The sequence below is a fragment of the Desmodus rotundus genome, chromosome 11 (genome assembly GCF_022682495.2).
Source record: "Desmodus rotundus isolate HL8 chromosome 11, HLdesRot8A.1, whole genome shotgun sequence".
Lineage (NCBI taxonomy): Eukaryota > Metazoa > Chordata > Mammalia > Chiroptera > Phyllostomidae > Desmodus > Desmodus rotundus.
Genome location: NC_071397.1, coordinates 55,159,838 through 55,187,249, shown reverse-complemented (window position 1 = coordinate 55,187,249; position 27,412 = coordinate 55,159,838). Strand labels below are relative to the sequence as shown.

Below are 27,412 nucleotides of genomic sequence, written 5' to 3'. Positions count from 1 at the left end.
CTTATAGTCTGAAAAATACAGTAACTGTCACTTCCAAAAAGGACTTTGTGATGCCCTGAAATTCTATTTCTCTCTGCTCATCTTCTTATCCTCAGGCATTAACTAGTCTGATTCCTGTCACTATAGATTAGTCTGTGTTTTCTAGATTTCTGTATAAATGTAACCATGCAGTATGTATTTCTTTTTTGTCCTGGCTTTTTTCATTTAAAATAATCATTTTGAGAGTCACTCTTTTTGTCACGTGTTTCAATAATTCCTTCCTTTTTCTCGCTGAGCGGTAGTCCACAATATGAATAGGCCACATTTTGTTTATCCGTACATTTGATGGACATTTTCAGTTGTTTCTGATCTTAGGCCATTCCCCACTCATTCTGTGAGGTGAGCACTTTTCTGATTACCAAGATCAGAAAAAATAATACCAATACCCTTCATGAACATAGAAAAATTATAAATAAAATGTTAGTATATCAAATCCTACAATGTAATAATATGTCATTACCAAATGAGGATTATCACAGGAATGCAGAGTGGGTTTAACATTCAAAAATCAATGTAATTTGCCATAAGAATAAACTACAATAGAAAAACCATATGAGCATTTCAATATATGCAGGAAAATAATTCAACAAAATCTCAAACTCATTCCTGATATAAAACAAACACACACACACACACACACAAACTCTCAGCAAACAAGAAATAAAAAGGAATTACTCAACCTAATAAAGAGTGTCAAAAACACTACAGCTCATACCGAATTTAATGGTGAAAGGCTGAATGCTTTCCCCTAAAACCAGCAGTAAAACAGGGATGTTACACTCACTGCTTCACGTTGTGCTGAGGCGCTAGCCAATGAAATCGACCAAAAAATTTTTTATTAAAAAAATAAAGACATTCATATAGGACAGGAAAAAGAAAAACTATTTAGAGGTGACAAAATTTTCTCTGGAGTCAATCTGATGGAATCTATAAAAGCTCTAAAATTAATAAATGGATTTTAGGAGGTTGGAGGGTAAAGATCAACATAAAAATTATGTTTTTGTATGTTAGCAATAAAACACAAAAGCAAGTAAACTTTTTAAACATTTCAATTACAGTAACATCAGAATTATGAAATATAATAGGAATATTACATGAAAAGAGATGGGAAACACCTATATGCTGAAAACTATATAATTTTGCTGAGAGAAATGAAAGAAAATTCAGCAGTCTTAAGACATCAGTTCTTCCCAGATAGATCTGTAGATTCAATACAATTCTAGTCAAAATCTCAGTAGATTTTTCTGTGGAAATAGACAAGTTGATTCTAAATTGCAGTGGAAACACGCAGAACCTAGAAGACACAAAACAACTTTGAAAAAGAAGAGTAACAGAATACAGCTAACACTGCCCACTATTAAGGATTATTTAAACAACAAAAAAGAAGAGCTAGAGAAATCAAACCAGCATGGTATTGGGCCCTGGCCTAGTAGCTTAGTTGGTTGGAGGGTAGTCCTGATATTCTAAGGTTGTGGGTTCAATCCCTGGTCAGGGCACATACAAGACTCAACCAATAAATACATAAAGAAGTGGAACAATAAATTGACCTCTCCCTCTCTCCCTCTCTAAAATCAACAAATAAACTTAAAAAAAATTAAAACTAAATAAAATGGCACAATCATTTTGAAAAGCAGTTTGACAATTTTTAAAAAGTTAAACATGTCCCATTTGTATCATTTCCAGGTTTCAGCCAAGAAAAAAAGTGTATGTACATGTATACACTTACTCGTGAATGTCTCATTTCTCTAATGTTTCTGAATAATCTAAAACTCCATGTAGAATTGGTATTATTTCCTTTTAAAGTGCTAGGTAGATAGGTAGAATTGACCAATGAAGCTATCTGGACTTGATGTTTTCTTTGTGGAAAAAAAAAATTTAGCCTTAATTTCTTTAGTAGATAACAGAGTGGTTTAAGCTGTATATGTCTTCTTAAGTGAACTTTAGTAATTTTAAGACCATTCCATCTAAGTGCTCAAATTTATTGGCATATTCCCTTGTTATTTTTTGATATCTGTAGTGGTACCACCTTTGTCATTCTTGGCATTGGTAATTTGTGTCTTTGCTCTTTTTCTTGATTAATTTGGCTAGAGATCAGTTTTATTGATCTTCTCAAAGAAGAAGCTTTTCTGTTTTCCATTTCATTTATGTCCACTTTGATCTTTATTATTTCCTTTATTCTGATTACATTGGCTTTAATTTTCCCTGTGTTCTAATATTTTATTTTGGAAGATAAAGTCATTCATTTGAAACCTTTCTTATTTTTCATATAAGTAGTTAGTGCTATATCCCTTAAGTACTGTTTTAGAAACATCCACAAATCCTGTTTTCCATTAGTGAAGAATACTTAATTTTCCTTATGATTTCTTCTTTCATCCATGGGTTATTCGGGAAATGTGTTATTTTGCTCCAAATATTTGGATATTTTCTCAGGATCTTTAAAGATTTCTAACTTAATTTCATTGTGATTAGAGAGCATACTTTGTATGAATTTCTTCATTTTCATTTTATTTGTTTTGTGACCCAGAATTTGGTATATCTTGGTGTGGGGGGGCTCTGCCTGCAGCACCCCTCCCCCCCCAGCTGCCACGGATGAGAATAAGTCTACCAAGCCATGATCTGCTTGGGGAGGAAAGGTGGCCGATCTTTCAAAGGAGAAGGGCCAAGAGCCTTTTCCTCAATGGGCTTTTATTGGGTTCATTTTACACAGGAATACAGATAAAGCTCATCAATCATTGTCAGGCAGTAAGGATAAAACAATAGATAACATACAAAGAACTCTGAGGGCTTATTCTGAGTCAGGGTCAGTTAGTTAAAGGGCTATAAGATTTTGGGAAACAAACTCATTTCAGGCTTGGACCCTTATCATTTAAATTGAGGGAATAAACAAAGCAGGTTTCACAGGGTTTTATGCATTCTTTCTTAGGCCTGATTGCCCTGGCGAACCTGCCCCTTCCAGTACAAGACTGTGCCACCCTCTGCCATTGTTTCAGGCTTAAGTCAGGCAGGGGAAGTAAGGCAGCCAAGAGATTAGGAGACTCCTTGCAGACAGAATGAGGATTCAGGCTATGTTGAAGCCGAGGGGTGAGGGTCCATCATCCCCTTTTTCTATAGCCCCCTGACTCCTTCCCTGTGGGCCTTTTTCGTGATCATGCCTGTCTTAGGTCACCCCACCCTTGAGGAATCTTACCAGTCATTGGCTAACTGGTCAAGCTCAGGGCCAAGCAGGGTAAAGTAAAGTGTGCAGAGGTGGCGCGCCTGTGGGGGAGATAAGCTTTGTCTCCTTAGTGGCTTATGGTCCCAAGGTCTCTGACTAAGCCTTAGCCATGGGGGTTTACAGCTTCTGAAACCTGGCAGGGTGGTTCCCAACATCTTGGTAAATGTTCCTTGAGCATTGGAAGCGAATGTGTATTCTATTGGTAGACAAATAAGTGTCAGGTCAAATTGGTTGAAGAGCTCCTCAAGTCTTTAGCTTTGCTGATTTTCATGCCTTCCTGTTCTACCAACTATTGGACAATGATACTGAAATGTGATTATAATTGTGGGTTTGTCTATTTCCCTTTACATGACTATCTGCTTTTGCTTCATGTACTTCAAAGATCTTTTAGTAGATATAAGAATCATTTAGGACTGTGGTGTATGACCTGTGTTTCGTTATGAAATGACTGTCATTAATTCTGGTAATATTGTTGTCTTTAAAATTTATTTTTTTCCTGACATTAATATAGCCATTACATTTTTCTGTATTCCTATCCAGCATTTTGCTTACTCTCAGAAACTAGTTTTCAACTGCAAAGACTTTTTATATAGGAAGACTCTAGGAAAAATTATTCAGCTACTCTGTCTTAATTTTTTCTCTATTAAAAGAACATAACAGTAATGCCTATGCCATAGAATTGTACTCATGATGAAATGTGGGAATATATCCAAGCACTTACGGTTGCATATGTTGTGGTGTAAACTCCGAATATGTGTAATCTGCAGCTGTTGTTCCTATGATTATAGCTGCTTCTTCAGAGTTTTCTTAAACAGACCTTAAGATATGGGGACAAAAATTCCTGTGGATTTTTATTACCAGTAAGTTTCTTGTTTGCACATCCATTAGACATCTTTAATCTAAATGAACTACAGTATCATCATGTGAACTCAAAAGATACCTGTGTTTAATTTTGTTTCCCTAATTTACTAATTTATCATCGTTTATTTAGGATTGTGTACAAAGATACAGGTATAGTCCCATTATCATATGTTTTTTTAAATGTAGTGAGTTGCAATCCCAAATGCATTTGAATTAGAAAATAATTGTGAATTGCTCTCAACCGCACACATCATTTTAAATATAGGACACATCAAGGGACTAAACAAATCAGTCATTTTGGGTTTTTTTTATAATCAAGGGAAGTAAATGTTTGCATTTATTGTTTTGTATGCATCCTTCACATAATTATCATTTATAATGGGTCACGCCTTTTTCTTAGATTGGTCAGCTGGCTTTTAAAGGAATGCGGAGACTCAATAGAATCCAGTCGATTGTGTTTGAGACTGCCTACAGCACCAACGAGAACATGCTGATTTGTGCCCCTACTGGAGCTGGGAAGACCAACATTGCAATGCTCACAGTTTTACATGAAATTCGCCAGCATTTCCAGCAAGGCGTTATCAAAAAGAATGAATTTAAGGTAGGAAGTTAACAAGCCAGACAATAGCTTTTTAAATTGTAAAATTAAAATTATTTGGTAGTTCTACATGTTATATAAAATCTGGAAGTTTTTTAGGATTATGATACATGAAGTCACATAAAGAATGCTGCTTGATTTACTTCATTAATATTAAGGCAGTCTCTGTTATGAAAATCTCATTACTCCTGTGAAAAACTATGAAAATACGTTTAGCTTCGAAGCAGAACCAATTTTCCAAGTGATAAGGCTGTATAAACAAATTCCATTGTCCTTTAAACAGCTGTATACTTATCCAGCAGAGATAAGTGCTTTTCATACATCACTATTAAGATTTTTCACTTGAAGTGGCTAGAGTCATATTTCACAATAAATTATGACTTGTATTGACTACTGCGGAACAAATAACATTGTAGTTTTTGCCCATTCATCAAGCTAGTGTTTCTTTGGCACAGATTGTGTATGTTGCTCCAATGAAAGCCTTGGCAGCCGAAATGACAAATTACTTCAGCAAACGTCTAGAGCCACTGGGCATCGTTGTGAGAGAACTGACTGGTGACATGCAGTTGTCAAAAAATGAAATTTTACGAACTCAGGTATGCTGCATGCTTAGATTATTTAATCTGTTCTTTTGTCTTTTAAAGGTAATTGTGAAAATTGTTCAGCTACATCTGATGTAACTATAAAACATAATACAGACGTAATGTAATGAACTTTTATTTGTAACCACATCTCTACAAAAGAGGTTTTTTTGGGGGCTTTGCTTTATGGTATCCCTTCTAACTTCCGTGATTTTTTCTATATCTTGAGTTAGATTTCTGTTATAGATTTTAACTTACTTGACAATAAATATTGTTCTTTTAAAACAGAAGGGAATAAAAATGTGGATAAGACAGACTTTAATTTTAGGAGCAGAAAAATGTATATTCAATAGATCTTTAAATGGTTCCTCTAGTATCCTAAACCATTCCATAAGGATGATTTAAAATAAAAGTTTTTAGTCACTCTTTATTTCACCAAATAGTAAGTCCTTTAATAATGCACTGTGTATAGCACTCTATTAGGTGAAATGCATGACGGCAGAGACATTTAAAATATACAGTTCCTGCCTTCAAGGACCTTATGACTGGGTAGGCAAAAACTGAGAGAGCTATAAGTGGTTATCGTTAATGGATGCAACGTATAAGTAAGGTGATGTTTATAGTGCTTTTAAAATAATATACAGAATGACCAAATATTAATGGAATAATTAGGGGACTTTGATAGAAAATAGGTGATAGAGCTCTTGGAAAAATGAATGGACATCGATTTAAAATGTGACTGGAGGGCATGGCATGTTAGTTTCCTTGGGCCACCATAACAAATTACTGCACGTCCCGTGGCTTAAAGTAACAAAATCTTAACTGTCTCACAATTCTGGAGGTCCGAAGTTGAAATAAAGGTGTTGTCAGGGTTAGTTTCTTTTGGAGGCTCTGACAGAGTATCCTTTCCCCGTCTCTCTCCTAGTATCCGGTGGCTGCTGGCAATTTTTGGCATTCCTGGCCTGTAGACACTCCAAATGCCTGTGTCTTCACATGACCTTCCCTGGGTGTCCTTTCCCTACTCTTCTCTTCTAAGGACACTATTCATTGGATGCAGGTCTTTCCCTAATCTAATATGAATACATTTCAAGGTCTTTTATCTTAATTACATCTGCAAAGAGCCTTCTTCCAAATAAGGTTACGTTCAGTTTCTGGGTGGCTGTATCTTTTTGGGTATCACCATTCAACCCTCTACAACATAGGTGCCAAATACATGGACCACATGACAAAGATAGAAACCCAGGTTCCAGTTAAATATACTTTTGGGTTGATAAGGGTTAGAGTGCATTATAATCCAGTTTATGTCATTCTTACCAGTTATTCTTAAGTTTGCCTTTCATAGATATTTGTTTAAAAGTAGATCCAAACCCATGTACTTTTTTTCTCATAATATTTTTATAGGATCTTATTATTCCAAGTTAATTTTTCTAAAAATGAATAATTATATTCAATATTAAATGCATAATGCCTTTTATCATCATTATTTTAGTATCACCTGCCTGGAGGTATTTTAATAATTTCTTAAAGTGCCTTTTAATTAAAAAGACTTTCTCTAGTCTTTGATATATAATCAAGTTTGTAATATTCTTTATGAAATTTGAGTGATTAAATATCATCCAGCCTTTTCATTGAAGCATTCCAAATTTGATTTTGTTAAAGTATATTTTTACATATTGTAACTTTGTCTAACAAATTTTGCTTCATTTTATATAATTTATACATTTAAGACAATGGCCTGAATCATGCCTAAAATTTGAAGTTCATACAAGAAGAGAGAGGGAGTTTTACAGATTTGTCTAACACAGTATAATGTTATATACAGTTTCCATGTTTATGAACATACTAGATTTGGAGAGTCTGTTCATGCTTTCATGAAGTGGCATTATGTATGATGGGTTCCAGGGCTAGCTCCCGGGGAGCTCTGAACATGTAACCACAGAGATCGTATCTGGAAAACTACACATCAGGACACAGACTGATAGATAATTCTTTTTAGTGTGTGATTTTATTTTTACAATGTCTTTTAAAGGTGTATACATTAAATCAAAATTTGGTATATAACAAATTGTTTTTATTAAAAGTTAAATTTCCTGAAATTGGAACCATTCTGGAAAATCTGGGACCATGCTTATGATATGATGTATCTTACTTAAAGGAACGACTGTTGTATCCTGGTGGGTACAATGCAGTTTAGGGAAGAAACTAAATCAAATCATTTCCCTGTTATTTCATGGAGATTTAAAAATTAGAATTAAGAAATTTGCATGGTATTGGATTCTCCAGTCTGCATCCAGCCCGGTTTTCATCCTCACATCCCAACTGCTTTCCAATATAAATTATGGCCAGACCAATTTTGCTTTTTCTAAAATAACATTACTCAAGTACATTTTCTGTAATAAACTTGGATATTTAGTAAGTTTCCTCAGGCATTTTCTTTTTTTTCATAATTCCTTCATTTAATGACATTTTTTCAAATCTTACCCATTTTTCAAAACTCAGTTTGAACCCTGTGAATGCTTTATTTCCTTTTTCCTGCGTCTTATAGCAGCAACATTTCATTTATATTTATGAAATAATACCTCGCTTACAAAGTCTATGCTTTTGGAAACGGTGTGGTCTTAGAAATCTGGACCACTCTCAAATAAAATCTTTTTTTTCTGTGTTTTTTTTTTTTTTTTATTGTTGTTGAAGTACAGTTATTGCCATTTTTGCTGCCACCACTTTCGCCCGCCCCACCCACCCCCAGCTCCCACCATCAATCCTTCCTCTCTTTGGCTTTATCCATGGGTCCTTTATACCTGTTCCTTGACAGTCCTTCTCCTCTCCCCCTTCTCCTCCATCCCTATTCCCCTCTGGTTACTGTCAGTTTGTTCTTTATTTCAGTGTTTCTGGTTCTATTTCGCTTGCTTTTTTGTTTTGTTGATTAGGTTCCAGTTAAAAGTGAGATCATATGGTATTTGTCCCTCACCGCCTTGCTTATTTCACTTAGCATAATACTCTCCTGTTCCATCCATGCTGTTGTGAAGGGTAGGAGCTCTTTCTTCCTTTCTGTTGTGTAGTATTCCATTGTGTAAATGTACCGTTGTTTTTTGATCCACTCATTTACTGATGGGCACAGCACATACGTTGCTTCTAACACTTGGCTATTGTATGTTGTGCTGCTATGAACATTGGGGTACATGGGTTCTTATAGATTGGTGTTTCAGGATTCTTAGGGTACAATCCCAGCAGTGGAATTTTGAGTCAAAAGGCAGTTCCATTTTTAGTTTTCTGAGGAAATTCCATAGTGTTTCCCACAGTGGCTGCCCCAGTCTGCATTCCCACCAGCAGTGCACTAGGGTTCCCTTTTCTCCACAACCTCACCAGCATGTGTTGTTTGTTGATTTGGTTATGATGGCCATTTTCAGCAGTGGGAAGTGGTATCTCAGTGGTTTTAATTTGTATCTCTTTGATGGCTGGTGATGCTGAGCATCCTTTCATATGTGTCTGGGCCCTCTGTATGTTGTCCTTGAAGAAGTGTCTGTTCAGGTCAAATAAAATCTTGATTGCTCTTGTACTGTATCAGACTGTGTATGGATACTAAGGGAAGAATATTTATGGAAAGACAGACAGGTAGCATTTGAATTCAAATTATGGTCCAGCCACTGTGCTAAGTGTGTATACGGGCATCCTCACTCAGTACTGGAACCTTATTGAGCATTGTCTCCATTTTACAGACCCAAGAAGTCACACTCATAAAAAATCTACGTTGATATACAAATTATATTTTTAAAAGGTTTATGAGCATCCTTTTTTTCCCATTTGCTCATCTCTGTACTTTTCTAGACCTGCTCTGTATCCTTCGTGAATATTTGTTATCTCTGCAAGGGCAGGGACCATGCACTTACCCTCAATAAAAGTTTATAAATTGAACTTCCTACATTGTGCTTGCTCTTTATTTTCCTCCAGAGTGGACTTTCAGTGACACTAATGTCTGTAGACCTGCGACTACACAGGTTAGTAACCATACAATGTGGGTTGCTGATTGTTAGAAAGGACCGCACACACACACTTGCCATGTAGTCTTCATTTTGTTAACTTGGGATTATAGTGCAGGGCTGTTCAGTGTAGTAGCCACTAGCCACGTGTGACTGTTTAGATTAAAATTAAACAGAATGTAATGAAATTGAAAATTCTCTCATTTGCACTAGCCTCATTTCAGCTGTTCAGTAATCACCAGGGCCTACTGAATTAGCTAATGAAGATACAGACCATTACTGATTTCACAGAAAGTTCTGTTGCACATTGACAATAGAGTTCTTAAAGGAAGCATTAGGCAATAAAGTGGGCAGGAGCTGAGGCAGTGTACTTGCTTTTTCTCTTGTTATGAAGCATACAGTTCTAGTATACAAGGTCCTGTCACAGTTGAGAAAGAAGCTAATCATAGCTAAGCCATTCCCCTTTTATAGAATTAGGCTTATAGTCTCTGGTCTTCAGTTTAAGGAACTGTTTACAGGCATTAGGCTTTCTTTGTTCTGAAACTATTTTGGTACGGTTCTCAACTGCATACTTGAGAATCTCTGTTTCTAGCTTCCCAGGATCCTGCAGAGCTGCTCCCCGTAGTAATCCACAGTATTTTGTGTTTTATTTAACTCTTGCTTGGATATTTGTTTACAGTGTTCTCAAACTTTTCCTGTTAGAAAAATCAGAGAGTATATATGATTTACTAAAAATGTGTACTAAAAACAAAGCATATGTAATAGGAAATAAAAGCCTAAAAAGTTTTGAAAAAATGACATAAGTGCTTAATGTTGAAGGTTGCAAAACAAACCTGTAGAACACGAACATTTCAACACATTCAAATTAGTGACTGGGAGTGGCATTTTCATCAATTTGTCATTTCATAATTTATCATTACAGACTTAATTTTGATGTTATTTTTTATCGAGTTATTTATAGTCATATTAGAAATCAGTTTAACTTTAGCCCATAAATATCTTTAAAAAAATTTTATTGTTGTTCAATTACAGTTGACCCCATTTTTCCCCCATTGCTCAATCCATGTATCTTTATATTACATGTCTAAGCATTGTGAAATTTCTATATCACAATGTTGATTATGTAATTGCTCTGGAAAATACAGCAGTGCTTTATAGCTTACTTATAATAATCACCACCTGTCTTCCCAACCTCCCTTTCTCACTCTGATGTTCTAGCAAGAGAAAAAATGAAAATAACATAAATTTAAACTGTCTGATAAAACATGTAATAAAAAAATTAAGAGGAAATAAAAATAATACACAATGTAGAGCTTTCAACAGAAAAGGGTTTGTTTCAAATAACAATTTTTTAAATATCTGAACCTCTGCAATGCATAAAGATACTTCAGACATTCAAATAAAATCACTTATCTAGCTCATTAAAATACTATATAACTTTCATAAATAAGTAAAGAATGCTAATCATTTGAAATCACTATTCACTAAGCTACGTAGGTACAGATACAGTTTTTTTTAAAATATTTTATTTATTTATTTTTAGAGAGAGGGGAGTGGGGGAAAGAGGGAGAGAAAAAGTACTGTGTGGTTGCCTCTCGTGTTCCCCCACACTGGGAACCTGGCCTGCAACCCAGGAACGTGCCCTGACTGGGAATTGAACCAGCGACCCTTTGCTTCACAGTCCGGTGCTCAGTCCACTGAGCCACACCAGCCAGGGCCAGATACAGTTTTTAAACAGGTTGAAAAACCCAGTCTTAATCATGAAATATAAATATTCTGATGTATTGATTTATTGTAGTTTAGAAATTAGTATAGTAATCTATTTGTTATAATGTTGCTTTTTATTCCCCTAAGTTGTCTTCTTTGGTTTTGGGATTTGTTTTTAATAGTCCTTATTTCAGAAGAAGAATAAAAAACAATAATGGCATTGTTTTGTGTACTGAAGGTGACTCTTGACTGTTTAAACTTAATTTTTCAAGTGACTGCACAAGCATAATTAGTGTGTTTTGGGTGGCAGTAATGATTTTTCAGTCCTTTGTAACTCTAAACATTTTGCCTTTTCTTGTTTTTTTCCTATTTATGTTGCTAATTCTCTGATTTAGCAACTAATAAGTAAAACATTTTTAAGCTTCTTTCTTATTAAGAGAGATATCTGAACAATGGGAATAGAACCTACAATGTGGAAGCTTTGATGTCTAAGAACTATGATTAGTTTTAATAGGCTTAACCATGTGTTTATACATAATGGAATTAGAAGGCTACCACTTTTATAATCCCTTGATGCAATGTAGAAATTATTTGCTAGGATAACTATTTTTGCATTGAAGGCATGCCATTAAGAAATAATGAGAGTTCTGGTTGGAGGAATGTCTCATTACTTTTATTAGTAAGTAAGCTATAAATTACTTTGAAGAATCATGGAATTCTTAGTGTTGATTATTATTTTTACTTTTACGAGGTTTAAAAGCTACTCGTAAAATATACTAAAATGCTTTGAGTAAAAACTATACTCCCATATATACACTACTGCTTTTAACTATTTTGATCTTAATATACTATTTATTTGGGTTGGAGGGGTAGTGAGAGAACTATAATTTTTGATGAATTAAAATCTGTCTAGTGAATGCAATTTATGTTTTATATGAGACCCTTTCCTTAGCTTGTAAGTAAAAAGCACTAGAGAATCCATATTTGCTTTCACTGAAAAATTTTAGAATAACAACTTTGCCTATTCCATAGGTATTTCTTTGCAGAAAAATAGGTTACTTTATAGTGTAAGAGGAGTACCAAAGGGATTAGGGTATCATGTTCTGTTAATGGTTTCTCTTTTCTTTTTCTTTTACATCAACACTTAGTCACTTCTTTTTTCCTGTAATGTGATTGTTTCATACTCTTATGGACATTAACTAAATAAAAATAGCAAAGTAATTAGAAAATTTATTTTTAAATTAGTTTAAGAGTGCTGCTTGAAAAATTTATCATGCTGACTTATTGAAATACAGACCAAAAGTCAATAGAAAGTTTATTTTCTTCCTCCTAAAGTGAAAAATTAGAATGTCTTCTATTGTAAAATTATAATACAATACATAGAATGCTTAAAAGTGGTCTAGGTTCCCTATAAATAAGAAAGTAAAAAGTCAAAACATGTATGATGTTTATCCTCAGTACTCTAGTTACTCATCAGATTTCAGAAAAAACCTGCCACCAGTAAATCATAAGGTGGGAACTCACTAACCACAGATTAGTATCATTCTGAAAAATTACTTGTTTTCTTCAGGAATATAACACGTATTAAATAATAAGGAATAGGTGATCTCTGTGGTCTTTTATAATTGCAGATTCTGTAAAATGGGGGGTTTTCTTTGGTTTTCAAAGGCTATGTAATGATGAAATCTGCAAAATATTGAAAAGTTTTGATTGTTTTAATTATTGTCAATAGGTAATAGGTCTCAGCGTCTGTATTCCCTTATATCTTGTTTGTTGTCATTGTTGTTGTATTTTCTGTACTTCTTACTTGTTATCTTGCAAATGTTGGGATTGAATCTATATAAAGGATTTTGTCACACAAGTCAAAGTGTTGGCAGCTAATGACCTAGAAAAGATGGAGAGGCTAACCAGCTTTAGTTTTGTTCCATTATATTATCAAATCAAGTTAGAAAATTATTCTCAAAGGGTAGCTTGTAGCTGTATTGAGTATTTCATAATATTTTACTTGTGATTATTGCATCCTAACCGAGGAGGTTAGTGAAGAGAAGTAAAATATCTGACACATGGGGAATTTTCTGCAGAATATGTTTTTATAATTACCTTCCTTGGATAAAATGATTGACTATATTTAGCTAAATAGAGTCTGTATTTAAAAATAAGGTAAATATGGTCAATCCAGCACCATTTCCTGTCAATTATTGATTTTTTTCTCCTAAATATTTATCAGACTCACCTATGACCTCTCCATGTTTACTAAGATATTCTCCTAGTCTGAGCCTGTATCATTTCCCACCTTGATTACTTCTATAGTATTCTAACTGGGGTCCCAGCATCCAGTCGTCCCCCACCAGTTCTTTCCCCATAGATAGTGAGACATGCAGCCTGATGAGTTTCAGTCCTTCTCTTACTCTCAGACTTTGTCCCATGAAAAACGACGACAATCAAAAAAACATTGTATTTGGTTTGGAGAATTTTCAAGTTATATTCATTCTTTTTTGATAATATAAGATAAAATCCTGCTATTTTATGAAAGATGAGAATCTAGGCCACTTAAGTTTAGCTCAATCCAGAAGGAGCCATCAAAATTCCACCTATCCTCAACAGCCTTCACCCTAAGTGGAGTAACATCCAGACACTCAGAATATCATCCTCTGAGGCCACAAGTGAGCAATGGGGCTGCCTTCTCTGTTCAGGACTCAGTGTGTGGGCCTCCTTCCTTACATCAGTTTTCAGATTTTTCAGTTTAGCATATGTACATAAACAGATTGGAGAAGAGGACATTGCATTCACTAATTCACAAAAATCCATTATAAGACCATATCTTAAACATAACTTTTAAACCTAAATATCTATGTAGTAGAACATATTTTGTATAAATCCTACTATTAAATATAGAAATATTTGTTCTGTTTTTTAATTAGGCAAGAATCATTACACCATTATTATGGGGTTAATAATTATTGCCAGCAAAAAAATGTAATACATTACCAGTTCTCGAGTACATGCCCTGTCCCACTTCAGGACATTGTGGGTAAACTAGCTGTCAGGGGAGCCCCTGTCCCTGCCCTTCTGTGTCTGTGGTTTACAGAGGGAGACGAATATTTAAGCAGGCAATATAGTGTAATTAATGCAGAGGTAGAAAATATGGGCACAGATATGCCCAAAAAGCCTGTAGAAGGGAGATACTGTTGGGTGTTACAGTTTAAGAAAAGCCTCCTAAAAGTTTCATCTCGGGAGCTGGAGAATTTGTGGAAATTTGTGTACATGTGGTTTTGTTTTAGTTTAATAAAAGCGAGATCACATTTTATATGCATATGTTTGTATAAAATGCATAATGTTGTGCCCTTTCACTTGATATCAGTATGTGTAGATCTATGTTATTACCTTCTAAAAAACTTCATGTATGTTTCTGTCTCTATGCCTTTTTCTAGGACAGAGTTCTAGAAGTGAGCTGTGCCATACAGGCAAAACTACAACGTACTTTCAGCTCAAAGCCATTGCATATAGTTTGGTAAAATCATTCTGGACAGTGATTTGCTTAAAAGAAATCTAGACAGTATGGTGAAAATCAGTTTACTTAACTGAGTATAAAGTGGATATTGGAGTCCTGAGGTCTTAGAAGTTTGACCGATTTATTTAGCCAGTTCTTCTTGGCCCAATTCTCAATATCAGAATAGCTTTGGGAATGTTTTCCTATTACACATATTGGAATTCTTTTTGATAATAGATAATCCTGACAGTGCTTTTTTTTTTTTTTTTGGTAGTTTAAAAAATAAATGTATTCATTTACAGTGTAGGAAGCCAGAAGTCTGAAATCAGGATGTCAGTGGGGCTGATGCCTCGACAAGCTCTGAGCCCACCCCTCTCTCACTGTTCTGTGGTTGCTGGCAGTCATTGGTGTTCCAAAGCTTGTAGACGCATCAGCCCAATCTCTGCTCCAGAACACACTACGTTCTCTCTCCAAGTGTTGTCACATTTTGTGCTTTCTGTGAGGACACCAGTAGATGTATTAGGGCTTGGATGGCCTACTCCAGGATGACCTCATCTTAACTTGATTTGCATCTTGCAAAGACCCTATTTCCAAAGAAGATCACATTCACAGGTACCAGGGGTTAGGACTTGAACAAAACTTTTTGGGAGACAATTCAACTCACAATGGACACCTTAAGTAAAAAGGGAGATGTCTAACAGGTTTATTTGAGTGATAGCTCATTGTGATTTTGATTGGCATTTCCCTGGTGATTAGTGATGCTGAGCCCATTTTCATATACTAAGCCAGGGTTCCCAGGAGTCTGCTGGTAACCTGGTGCCGTGGATACTGCCTGAGAACGCGGAGCTGTCTTACCTGGGCTGCTAGAGCCATTGGGTAGATGCTGGTAGAATCAGGAGCCTGGGGTTGCAGGAGCCTTTCAGGGAGGCACTGAGGGCCTTGATAGTTTTGTGGTGAGATAGGGCTCTCACTTTACTTCTCCAATAGGGTAGATATCTCTCTGTGCTGGGCTGCCTGGCCTTAGAGGAGGCGTGATGGGGGTAATGTGAATCTTTCTTTTCTACCCTCCAGAATGCATCTTTTCTTATTTCCATACATCCTCCACATACTTTAATCCATCACCTGGAATCCTAAGCTCTTCCAAAGTTATTTTCATGCACGACTAGTTGTTCAAATTGATGTTTCTGAGGGGAGGCAACTGAACGCTAGAAATTCTTCTGCCACTTTGCTGAGATCACTTCCAGTTTTCAGTTGGGTGGCAAGAAGGCTTAGAGCCAGTTTCTGTACTTCATCACAGATTCTGAATTGGCTGATCCTTTGGACATATTTGCTTTTCTCCTTCTGTATCAATTTTTGTGCCTCATTGTTAGTGTATGTGAGTTTCTGTCAAAGCCAGTGACAGTAATTGCATTTGATCCCTTTTTCAGTGCTCTCAGTTAGACTAGAGAAATGGACAGGAATGAGAAAAAAGTGCAGGAAATGTATAATTGCACTTGGCTCTGTGCTGTAGTCGTGCTGGTGCTATACGTGCAGTTTATACCCGAGTTACGGGCAGAGTCGGTGGCAGTTGGTTGCAAAGGGCAGCAGCCCCCTCGTAGGTGACCTTTGCATTTCATCACATTGTGTGAGAGTTTGGACCTCATTTCACATCTTTGGTGGGTTTTTTTAATTTTTTTTAAGTATAAGCTTCTAAAGTTCGTGGCTTTATCTTTGTATTCCTAACCATAGACATGGAGTGAGTGAGTGAGTCATAAATGTCTAGTGAGAAATTCTCCTTTGGATAACCACGAATTGTGACTGAATAGTCACATGTCCTGCCTTTGTTCTTTTTCTAAGTAAAATAGAAAGGGTTCAAATAGTATAAACAAACAATAAGGAAAGGTAGTTTCCTCATTTGCACTCATTTTTTTCAGCCTATACCCTGTAATAATTTAAGACTTTAGAATCCTCCCTTCATCTTCTTCTCAACAAACTTTTGCTTATTTGTTCTTGAATTAGTAAAAACTCTTAATATTGAATGTCTGGAATTATTTGAGGAAATGAAAAAAATTGGTATTATTTTGAATCATTTTTGTGAAGAGCTACAGAATATATTTTTAGCTCATCACATTTGAGGTTTTAGCACTTTTATATTACAATATGACATTTTCAAGTGTTTCATTTTAGTAAGAAATTGACCCTCAAACTGGGCTTTGCAGGTGTGGCAGGAAGAGGTAGAGACTGTCGAATGTTCGAAGTCATGTGAGGGGGATAGTTCCCCACTTTCACGGGGTACTTTCACCAGTCTGATCTGGGGGGAGAAAACTACAAAACCAAGGAAACCTGCTCTCTATGAGCCACATCCCAATTGTACAGAATAGGACTTATCATAGGACAGATTTCTACCGCAAATTACTCACATGTCAAGAACTTGCCTATGTGTGTGAGCAGAAGCAAAATCCCTGTTAAGTGGTCTGTGACCCTTGCCCAGACTTTAGTGGAATGAAATCCCGGGGCACCATGGACAAGCAGTTACAACGATGAGAGCAAGGTCTTTATGGTTGATGCACATGGCAGTATAAGCTATTTTTATACTTTTCTCTATTATGTGAAATTAGTTAAGTTTTAGGATAAAACTGAAGGATGGTATCCTTTACAAGCTTATGCCAATCACACTAGACTTTAGTATGTATGTTCTGGGATTCTTAGAAAGTGTTTTAAATCAACAACAACGAAAAAACTGTAAGGAAAATCCTATTCTAGCTGTAAACACATGTGGTCTAGAAAGTATTTTCTTAAATGTTCAGCTTTGAATTATATGTTATAGGGACTTTTTCTCCCCCACCCCCAGCACTCCATGCTCTCTTCGTTCAAAAGGGTTGCAATGTTTTATTGAATTATACGTTATTTCTTTATTTAATATTACTTTTGAAATTTTTAACTAAAATAATATAGAATTTTTTTAAACATGAAAATACCAAGACTGCATTTTTTATACTTTAGCTTGACCATACATATCTTTCCAATGAAGAATATGCATTAAGAATACCTTCATATTTAAAGATTATCCAATTTTTGTATTTTTATTCCATAATTGAAGGCTGTCATCCTTGCCATAAGTATAAGTAGTACTTCAGAGGACTTTGTGCTTTACATGTGTCAGGGCGCACTCATGCGTGTGAATTGATGGGAGAGGAAGGAACATAAAAAATGTAGAAAAGTAGTTGGAACTAACGGATTGGTTGTGGTGTCCTGGGGGCAGGTATAATCTCCAAGCTGTCAGACTCCATTACAGGCACTGTGGCCATCGATCAGAGCTGACATGTGTAGCGGAGGTTAGTATAACTGCAATTATTTGTGTGTTTATAGAATCTAACCCATGTGACATTTTAGATTTAGTCTTTAAATTAAAACATTCATATAATTGTAAGCTTGTTGGTTGAGTAGTATGTGATTATGTATTTTACAAAGGCAGACAGACTTCCTAAATCTTGCAGTGTTGTCTGGTCTACATCTATAGCATTAGAATGTGCTTTGGAACAACTCCAGGCTGTTTTTACCACAAAAGATGTATTAAGCAAGAATTCCTGAATGCTGCTCTTTAGCTTAATTAATGGATTCTGACATTTTCAACTAAAATGAACTACATTGCATCAATTGTAAGACACATTTTAAAAATTTATTTGATAGTACTTTTCATTAATTTCTTAGTGACACACAAAATAATGTAACTTATAATCTGTGGTTCCTGAGATTTGATGAAATATACTAATATACTCTTGGATTTTATTGACTATATTTTGGTATTTTACCATTCTGTTTTATAAAAAAATTCATTTATATATTTAGTTTAAACATTTTTTTCTAATTTCCTACAATCTAAGTACCAAAAATTTCAGAATAAATTTTAAATATTATAAAGACATGCAAGTATACTTTTATTTTTAAACTTTTCATATGCTTTGGATTTAACAATTTAACATTTTAAATCTAGTTTTAATTTATAGTTATCTGCCTTAAGGAAAAAAATGACACCAACAGTATAAATTATTATTTTTTTAATGTTGAAGTTCAAAGGATATTAATATAACTTATATAACTTTACAATAGCTATAACAGGGTGTGTTAAACATAAAACAGATGATTTTTAGAGGTAACAGACATTTATCTGTTTCTGAGGCTAGGTATGTATTGTTGATAGTCATTTTAGGATTGTGTTTTTCTGTATAGTGATTTAATTTATTGGAATTAGAAGGTTTTATGGACTGGGCTCAGTATGAAAAATATGAAAAGACAAGGATACATTTTGTTTTAAAATAAGGAGCAACAAAAATAACATTAAGGAAATATGGAGTCATGCAGTCTAAATTATGTGTCTAATTTCTCTTTTGGGGTCAAAGATTTCCTGTAAGTATATTGAACTTCCGTATATTTTTGCTTTTGGTGCTTATCAATGTCTCTGGTTGAGGAAAAGATTGATAAGTGGACAGGAAATTGGCCTAAATTTAGAAGCTGTCATCTGTACTTTAAAAAATTCTAAAGTATTTCCAAGTAATAACCTAAAGAATTTGGACTTACATGAAAAATTCCGTATTTGGTCCCTTTGTCAAGATGTTGGCGTTGCACATGGAAAGACATGCTCGTACGCATGATCAGACGAGAGATGATATGTGGATCAGTGAGTATCAGAAGCACAAAAAACATACTTGCTTATTTTTTTCACAGCCTGGAATATTCTCGTTTTCTTTGTCTGGCAAACTCTTATTCCTGTTCAGTTCTGGTATCTCCTCTTGCCATTTAAGTTTTGTTTTTAATTATAAGTTACGTAAACTTAATATAGCATGTATATACACATCTTACTGTTATTGAAATAAAATATACACACACAGTAGTGCAAAACTTGTAAATGAACAGCTCGATACATTTTTCTAAAGTAAGTATACTAATGTAGTCACCACCTATAGACAGAAGAATGAAAATGACCCCCATCTTACACCACTCACCCAATGCACCTCAGAATGGGTAAAGACATATTGTAAGACCCAAAGCTGTAAAACTGCTCGAAGGTAGTATAGGGGAAATGTTCCTTGACATTGGTCTTGGGGATTATTTTTTGGATATGACACCAGAAGCACATGGAACAAAAAAGAATAAACAGGTAGGGCAAAAAATAAATGGAAAAGCTTCCACAGAGCAAGAGAAACAATCAGCAAAATGAAAAGACAAGCTATGGAATGGGAAAAAATGTTGACAAACTATCTGAAATGGGGTAAATGTCCAAAATATGTAAGAAACTTATAAAACTTAATGGCACAAAAATCCAATTAAAAAATGGGCAAGGGCTTAAATAGACATTTTTTTCTAAAGAAGACATACAGCGGCCACCAGGTATATGGAACAACCACGTGGTTATGTGAGGAGTGGCAGGCTTTCGCTAATGTTATTGAGGCAGTCATTTTGCAATATATATATATTTGTATCAAATCACAGTGTACACTTAAATTTATGTGTTAAATGTCTATCATAACAAAGCTGGGAGAGGGAAGGGAAGGAGAGATAAAATGACTTCCTCTAAGTTACAAAGTTTTAAAGGCAAAAGATAATATGGTCATTATTAATGTTTAAGTGAATGACCAGATGAATTGGTTTTGATTAGTCTTAGGTCCTGTCAAGTCATTTGGTTTTGCTGTCAAATGGATGAACATTTTAAAACTGAATACACCAAATCTTCGGCACAGTGGTGGCATATATCATCTCGACTGTGTCATTTTCCTAGTGGACAGGCTGAAATTGGAACAGTTTGGAATGACTTTTATACTCCTGAGGGCATAAGGACATGTATTGAGAGAAATTTAATTTGACAGTAAGAATATTGACAGTTAACCCATGTCCCAACATGCTCTAATACAAGAGCAGGTGGAAATGCCTTACAGAAGTTCCGATTCATTAAGCAAGTGTGTTACTTTCTAGCCATTTGAGATCAGAGAACTGAAGTAATGAAATATTGAAATAAATGAAGCCACTTGTCACTACACTGAAAGTAAAGTATAGAACAAAATACCAAAATGAATTTTTAAGATTTGGTGGTATATTTTTCTGATATCTGAAAAATCTGATTTTACAATTTAATTGTCACCACATTAGTATCTTGATAAGTTAATTATAAGAAAGTATTGGCCCAGTAGTCTATGTTTATGGTTAAGTAGGTGGCCAAGCTTTGTATTTATTATTATAACTTAATGGTGTACTTTGTAGCTTTCCTAATATTTACTACTAATAAACTTGGTATTTTGTAATTTAATATGACATAAATATAGAGTTTAGGAGAATTGTTTTTGAAAAGAGATAAGCATGTTTTTCATGAAAAAGGTTGTTAGTAAGTGATCTGGGTGTATTTACAATAATATGTACATTTGTTAATATATCTTGGGTCATTTTAAATTTGTCATATTTCAAGGCAGAATAATTTATAATATGAGATATTAATTAATTCACAGTGAGTTTTTCAACCCATTTTAGATCTCAGAATTCATTATGCATCCATTTATACTTAGTTCCAGTAGCATATTTTTTTCCATAAAATTTGATGTGCTCTCAACATTGCCCTTTAACTTTAGCAAGTTAACTAGGTAGCTTTGAATTTGTAGTATTTCACACCTTAGACATGAATTCCTTAATCTGTCTCATTACAGCTTGCCAATTAATGTTGTATTGAAGTACATCAGTTAAATTTTGTGGTCAGTATAGTTCATTTCAAAATGATAGCAGTGATATCTCTAATAATATATCAGGGTATGTTGACAAATTTGGATTGTGCATTTGTTAAGAATTTATTTAGCAGTTGCAATCTAAAAAAAAAGGATTTTTGTCATCCCTGTAGGTGACTTCAAAACATACGTGAAATAACATACAAGAGTGTCCAACCCCCAGTTCATTTAACCTCCTCAAAGCACAGTTGTGTTGTGATTCCTGATACACTGGCTAAGAATAGCTTTGGTTTCAGTTTGTTACCTCATGTGTTCTTCGAATTATCCACTTACAGGATTATTTCCTAATGTAATGTTGTTATAGTAGAAGATATCATTAAACTTGTTATCTTTTTCTCTGCCACAGTATGCTTTTTAGAGGACACAGACAATTCAACATGTAAAAAAGAAAATAGATATTTAATCAAAGGCCCATGTCAAATGGTCTGCTGAAGTTCTCCTAAGCACCCTGGGCCTACCTCCTGCTCACTCGTATGCCCTGGATCACTAGGAACTCACTGTCTGGGTTCCTGTTGTCTGCTAGTGATGCTGTAGTGTTTATATTTGTTGCTAGTAGAAGTACTGTATATATAGTTGAAATTCAGGCATTTTTTTAAACTGGGTGTCAGTAGGAAAGTTTCCTCCAAGTTTGGGTAGGTACAAACAGGGGACCATTCCTAGAGTAAATTCTTGGTTCCTTTCTCATTTCCATTTAATGTTTTGTTCACTTCTTTGTCCCTCTTCAAATAAAGACCGTTGTCAGTGTATGCAGACTTAAAAGGTAGTGTCATTTGTTTTTTACATTGTAAGATGCTTTTTAAAAGAACTTGTCTATTTTGAACACTTCACCCTGCAATATAAAGATCAATTACCTCATTGAGTTTTAAATAACTGTTTACTAACAGAATGTAGAGAATGGCCCTGGTGAAGTGACCATTGCCTTCAGTGAAGTAGATATCATTCTGGGATATTCTAACACATTTTATTAGATCTGTGTATAGGAAGCCAATCGTATTTCTTTTTGAATGACACAGTTGAAATTTAAGTAATCATGTGACTTTTTCACCTTTTTAATATCTTTTCTTGTCTTATAGATGCTTGTGACCACACCAGAAAAATGGGACGTCGTGACAAGAAAGAGTGTTGGGGATGTAGCTGTTTCCCAAATTGTAAAGCTCCTTATTCTCGATGAAGTTCACTTGCTGCATGAAGATAGAGGACCCGTATTAGAAAGCATAGTGGCACGTACTTTACGGCAGGTAAGAGGAAGTTCCTTAAAAGCTCATTTTGGAGGGATGAGTAACTTCTTTATCTGAAATGTAGTATTCAGAGAAATATTAATATGTATTGTTCATGGGGACAAAGTTAGTTTTACTAGGCAGAAAACTTCAGCTATTTTGTTTTCATGTTAAAAGTAACCGTATCTTCCTTCTAAGTCTTAATTTATTGAAGTCTCTTTAAAATAAGTACTGGAAAACTTCTGTTCTCAACCTATATTGTAGAGCTAAATCACTGACTAAGCAGTGTTAAAATGTGTTAGACCAACTCTTTGCCCTGAAGCAGATGTGAATGATTTATATTTTTCTTCTATATTAGATAAAATGAGATATAATCACCTAATATGCATAATCTTAACATTATGTTTTAAGAGACATGTACATGTTGTCTCTAGTTTTGTGGTAACTATTAAATAGTCCAAACTACAGTTGGTAAATTCAGCAGTGTCTTGTGATTATTTTCTGTTGTGGCGTATGTACGACACAGGTAAAGAAAACAGGTCTGAAACTGCCCTCACTGCTGTCCAGGTCTTCTCTTGCTGCAGTCGATCTGCTCTGAGCCGTACTTCCCATGAGATCTCCAAAGAATATGCAGAGAATCATTTACACAAAGGAGAACTGTTTTGATCATGAGTTGATTTGATTTTATACACTGGTACTTACATACTTCAGTGATGTATTTTAGGGAGCCATGCCACCCTAAAATACATCACTGAATCCATATTCCAGGTTTACTTAGATTGAGTCACCTAGAGAGAGACCATGTCCATCAGCTAAAAGCATTACCAAGATAAAGGCTTTCCTGCAGCTGTAGTACATTAGAGGTCAAGTAAATACCATTGGTACATTTACCAGGTTTGTCATTGTCGTGGTTACTAGAGACTTTGACCAGACCATCCTTCTTTTTCGAGCATTCCCATTTGAGGGGTAAACTAGGTCTGTGCATGTACATAGACACACAAAAACATACTGTATCATATACAAGGTATATTTTGAAACAATCATTCTAAATATATAAATATTTTAAAAATTATTTGTAAATGCATAATGGTATAATTTTTATACGTAATTTATAAATATAACCTATATAAAGTTAAATATATAAAATAAATACATAAAGGTTATGCTATAAGTTTATTATATATGTAATATAATTATGTAAATATGTGTGTTGATATGATATAGAAATATACAATATATTGTGTGTAATATATATTGATACATCCAACACATTGGCAACTCCATAATATAATTAAATTCCAATTATATAGTTTATCACTACTATGCTCATAAATTTTCGGTGACTTGCTTGTTTTTATCTTAAGAAAAATGTTCAAATTGCTTAGCTGGATATTAAAGACTATTGAAGCTCTGATCTAATTTTAACTTCTACATGCTGTTTAGCTACCTTAGGTTCCAGCCACACAAAACTATGTGTTCCTTCTCCACTTCCTTTCCAGTACCACTGACCCTTTTTCAAAGATGAAACTTGTTGTACTAAAATCAGAGTATATTTTTGGTTATGAGATCAATAGTTAAAAATGAAAATTTATATCTCCATCATTCTACTCATCTGTTGAAAACCTGCTCTTCTACCATCTGTTGAAAACCTATTCTTTTGACTCTGCCAAATATTGCTTCTATAAAGTGTTCCCCAGTTCACCTTTTTTGGGTTCCCTTTATACTTCCCTTTGCACATTTTTAGCATTTAACAGTATTACTTACAATTTCACAGCTTGCTATAATTAATTATACCTTCACCTGTATTCCCTAGATTTGATTTCCTTGAGAGAAGGGTGTGTGTGAGTCTTCTCATATTTTCAATGTACTAGTGCAGTACTCGCAACTATTGTTATTAAATAGCAAAGTACCTATTTTTATTAATTCCTTGTGATGATCAGATTGTCCCAGTAGATGGCAGTGTTTTACACAGCACTGCAACATTGGTAATAGGCTCCATAGGGAGCTATTCTAATGCAGTGTAGATTCTCTTCTGGTTCTGAGTTGCATGGTGGTAATAAGGATTAAATTCACAACACACTTGGAATAATTGAGAGAAATTTGGAAAAGAGAAAAGTGTAAGAAAGGCCAAATATGTTGCATTTAACAACATTGAACTAATATTGTCTTCCTAACTGTTTTCAGTGAATAGGGAGACTATTCAAACTTTGATTTTTATGTGAGGAAAAATATAATAAAAAAACTATGCCTAGTTTTGGGGATAATGAAAGAGAGGAAGTTGAAAAATACTAATTTTTATGGTTTTTAACAATTAATAATTTTAGGTGAATATGTATAGCATATAGAGCTTTGAGATTTGGCTTAGGATATAGTTACAAATTATCCCTATTTAAAAGAATGTGTTTCTCACATGGGCTTATCTGTATTGAGAATAATTACGTTTTTAGATTAAAAAAACAGTTCTAAAAATGGATTTTTAGTAGAAAAGTATCTCTGGTGTTTGTAGGGTAAAATTAATAACCCTTGTGCTGTAAATAATGATTTTAAAACCAAAAATTAGTTTTGTTTCCTTTCAAATCACCATCAGTGCTACTTAGGACTGTTGTATAATTAAAAATGGCCATTCTAATTCCTATAAAGTGTTTTTATCACAACATGTAGGGAGATTTCTTAAATAATGGATGTGGTCATCTTCTCTTCTTATTTAGAGTTTCTTAGTTTTTGATTGGTTGGGTTTCGGTTTTTGCTGATACCTGTAAGATTTCCTTAGTGAAAGCAAATTCATAGTAAAAAGTAGTGTATGTATTTGTGCTTTAATTTTCATCCATATCTCTCTGTATGTGTGAATCTGTATCTTACTCAGTAGCATTATCGCCTTTGGCTAAAGGTTAAGTCTTAAGCCAGTATTGATGGGTGGGTAATTCTGAAAGTATCCATATCACTCACATTGGCCAACTTTGCTTACACCCACTGAATCTTTGACTGAGCAAACTTATCCACAGCTTTTGCAGAAAAGTGCTATCAAGTTGTTGTTAGTGATATCATGGGATCATAATAACATTTTAATTGTCAAGTGAATAGAAGTTTTTGGCCATTCCCTTTGTTTTATATTTCTAGGTATATAACATTGTCATCAGAGAATGTGGCTTTTACTTATGGAATATACTGCGGTTCTTTGTGACCTTCATGCATTTTTAGGAAAATAAAAGAAAACATTAACTAATAAGATTTTGCCAGTTCAGGAAATCTACTAAACTTATGTTTTTAATTATTTTATATCATCCAAGATGTCACCTTTAGGCCAGTTTTCCTTCATATGATCTGTCTTTTAGGTTATGTGTTATTATTCTGTATTCCTTGGGCAATCTTGTTTTATTATGAATGTTTCATCATTTATATTTACTAACATTTCTTGTAAACAATAAAAATCCAGATGTGTTGAATTTACCTCATACATTAATTAAAATAATCCATATAGGTTGAGTCCACACAGAGTATGATAAGGATTCTTGGACTTTCTGCAACCTTACCCAACTACCTCGATGTTGCTACATTTCTACACGTTAATCCCTACATTGGACTTTTCTACTTTGATGGCCGTTTTCGACCAGTTCCTCTTGGACAGACATTTCTGGGGGTTAAAAGTGCAAATAAGGTAAATATTAATTTAATAATTATACTTTTTCTAAAATATTTCTGTTTAATACTTATTTGGGATTAGAGACTTCAAAGGACCATTTCAGTAGTATTACAAATATAAAATCTTAGACAAAGTCAAACAATTTCTTAAGTATATGTAGAAGAGTAATGCCTCTACCAAAAAGTTGCTTGTAGTAGTTTGCATTGCTGTTATCAATGTATATTTTTGTATTCTCTTCAGAACACAAATTCTATATGAGAATATACATTTCAAAAGGTTATTTTGATACGATTGAAAGCCAGTGTTAAATAATAAAAGGTTATCATTAAACCAGTAATACATATTTTGATATATTATTTATCTAAAACAAATAACCTTATATGCAAGTAAAAAATAATTTCATGGTAGCAACTACTAAGGGAAGTGCTCTATTTAACTTACAATGTTTTATAATGACTATATTAATTATATATTATATATAACATATTACAATACATAATATAATCATATATAATTAACATATCTATAATTAATATGTCATTTTAATATATTTAATGTATTGAATATATTGAAATAATATATTATATATAATTAATATGTGATATAGTTTATATTATATTTATAATACATCGTTATATATCTATAATTACATGTAATTAATATATAATTATGTATCAATATGTATTTAAATATATTCATTAAGTAATATATTTCATTGTACTAAATAATATATTTAATTATATAATTAATATCTAATTATGCTATATATAATATTATATAATAATATATAATTAATATAGTCATAAAACATTGTGACTTAAGTAGTTAGATATATAAGTGGAAAGTTCAGAAACTCATGATGTGATTCAGTTGTTACGGAAGAACATTGGAAAATGGTGTGTGTGATGTATCTGATTCAATATAGGTCATGATTTTGGCTAGAATTCAACCTAAAATACACTGAAAAATTATTAGCAGCAGTTTTATGTGGTAGGGTTGTTTCTTGAATCATTGATGGGGAGTAAATTACCTTGTGAGTATCTTACCCACCTCAGTCAGTATAAAACATGAATTTCAGAATGCTAAAGTGTTTACATTATTAAAACAAAAAATCTAAACCATGGTCACTTCAGATGTATATAACATTTTCATCCCCTCCAAACTCTTAATAAATGTTAAGTAAAGAGATACAGCCTGTGTCCATGCCTATTCCTTTGGGTTAACTACCTCCTTTTTGACTGAAAACTTTCTCATCGTTAATAAGGAAAATGAAACCCTTTTTTAATTTAATGAATTTGATATTAAATTTCCAATTAATCAGGGATATGTTCTACATATGCAT

The 27,412-nt window shown here is 34.0% G+C and overlaps 1 protein-coding gene across 5 annotated transcripts in view; it reads left to right on the top strand.

Moving 5' to 3' along the window:
* The window catches only part of ASCC3 (activating signal cointegrator 1 complex subunit 3), a 327,691-nt gene that overhangs the window by 108,513 nt on the left and 191,766 nt on the right, over positions 1 to 27,412 (top strand). For all 5 annotated transcript variants that reach the window (XM_024551762.3, XM_045188637.3, XM_053914249.2 and 2 more), the window contains exons 9-12: positions 4,515 to 4,715; positions 5,168 to 5,308; positions 22,287 to 22,451; positions 25,909 to 26,085. In XM_024551762.3, coding sequence (XP_024407530.2) covers positions 4,515 to 4,715; positions 5,168 to 5,308; positions 22,287 to 22,451; positions 25,909 to 26,085 — 684 coding nt within the window. The remainder of the gene's footprint in view (positions 1 to 4,514; positions 4,716 to 5,167; positions 5,309 to 22,286; positions 22,452 to 25,908; positions 26,086 to 27,412) is intronic.